General features: G+C 31.2%; 1 protein-coding gene across 1 annotated transcript; it reads left to right on the forward strand.

Moving 5' to 3' along the window:
* Window positions 1-103: 103 nt before the first annotated feature.
* On the forward strand, window positions 104-362 carry Tsp_15479 (receptor expression-enhancing protein 5; the record flags this gene model as incomplete). Its single annotated transcript, XM_003370116.1, has 1 exon — window positions 104-362. A coding segment is annotated over exon 1 (259 nt), but the record flags the coding sequence as incomplete, so codon positions are not given.
* Window positions 363-877: the final 515 nt, after the last annotated feature.

The following is an 877-nucleotide window of genomic DNA, read 5'->3' on the forward strand; positions in this document are numbered from 1 at the left end:
TATTTTAAAGTTTCAGTTAATACAGATAACTATTCGAAACAGTAATTAGTTTGCTTTGCTTGCTTCAATCTGACTGCTTGTTGGTTGTTGGATTGCTTGAAAAATGGCCCAAATTCTTCAAAATATTTGCAATGATATTTGGAACGCTATTGGTGATGAAAGCAGATTGGTGGGAAAAGTGTTTGCTAAAATTGAACAAAAAACTGGCAAAAGTCGTTACCAAGCTGCGGTGATGTTAGCAATTGTGATTTGTGTGCTTTTGATTGTTAGCCCTGGTGCAGGATTGTTGTACAATTGCATATGCATTGGTTATCCAGCAATGAAGACATTAATAGAGATGCAATCAAGTGAAAACGTCAGCTGTAAGCAATGGATGTTTTATTGGGTGATTTTTGGCTTGTTTCGATTTATTGATTATTTTGCTGAATGCATATCTTTCATTATACCAATCTATTGGCCGCTGAAATGCATTTTCTTTGTTTGGCTTTTCACTCCTTTTTTTTTTTGGAGCTGCAATATTGTATGAAAAAATTTTCCAATCTCGCTACAGTCAAATTCTATCTGGCGCTTCTACTACAGTTGAAATGACTACTGAATAACTGCCATCATCATTATTTACTACTACTCGTCTGCTCATTCATTCACTATTACTTTATTATATTGTTATGTTTCATACTTATTTATTTAAACAATTTTTTATTATTGTCAACTCTATACAATATATAAAATCTAAAACTGTTATTTGATTGTGAAAATGATACTGTTGTTGTTTTATTAAATAATTAATTTCATTAATTGCTGTTTTGCATTGATTTCTGACAAAATATGAATTTAGTCTGTTATTTAAGAAACGGCTGGAAAAAATCTTTAAACCTGC

The sequence above is a fragment of the Trichinella spiralis genome, assembly GCF_000181795.1.
Source record: "Trichinella spiralis strain ISS 195 chromosome Unknown Scfld1142, whole genome shotgun sequence".
In the NCBI taxonomy this organism is placed as follows: domain Eukaryota; kingdom Metazoa; phylum Nematoda; class Enoplea; order Trichinellida; family Trichinellidae; genus Trichinella; species Trichinella spiralis.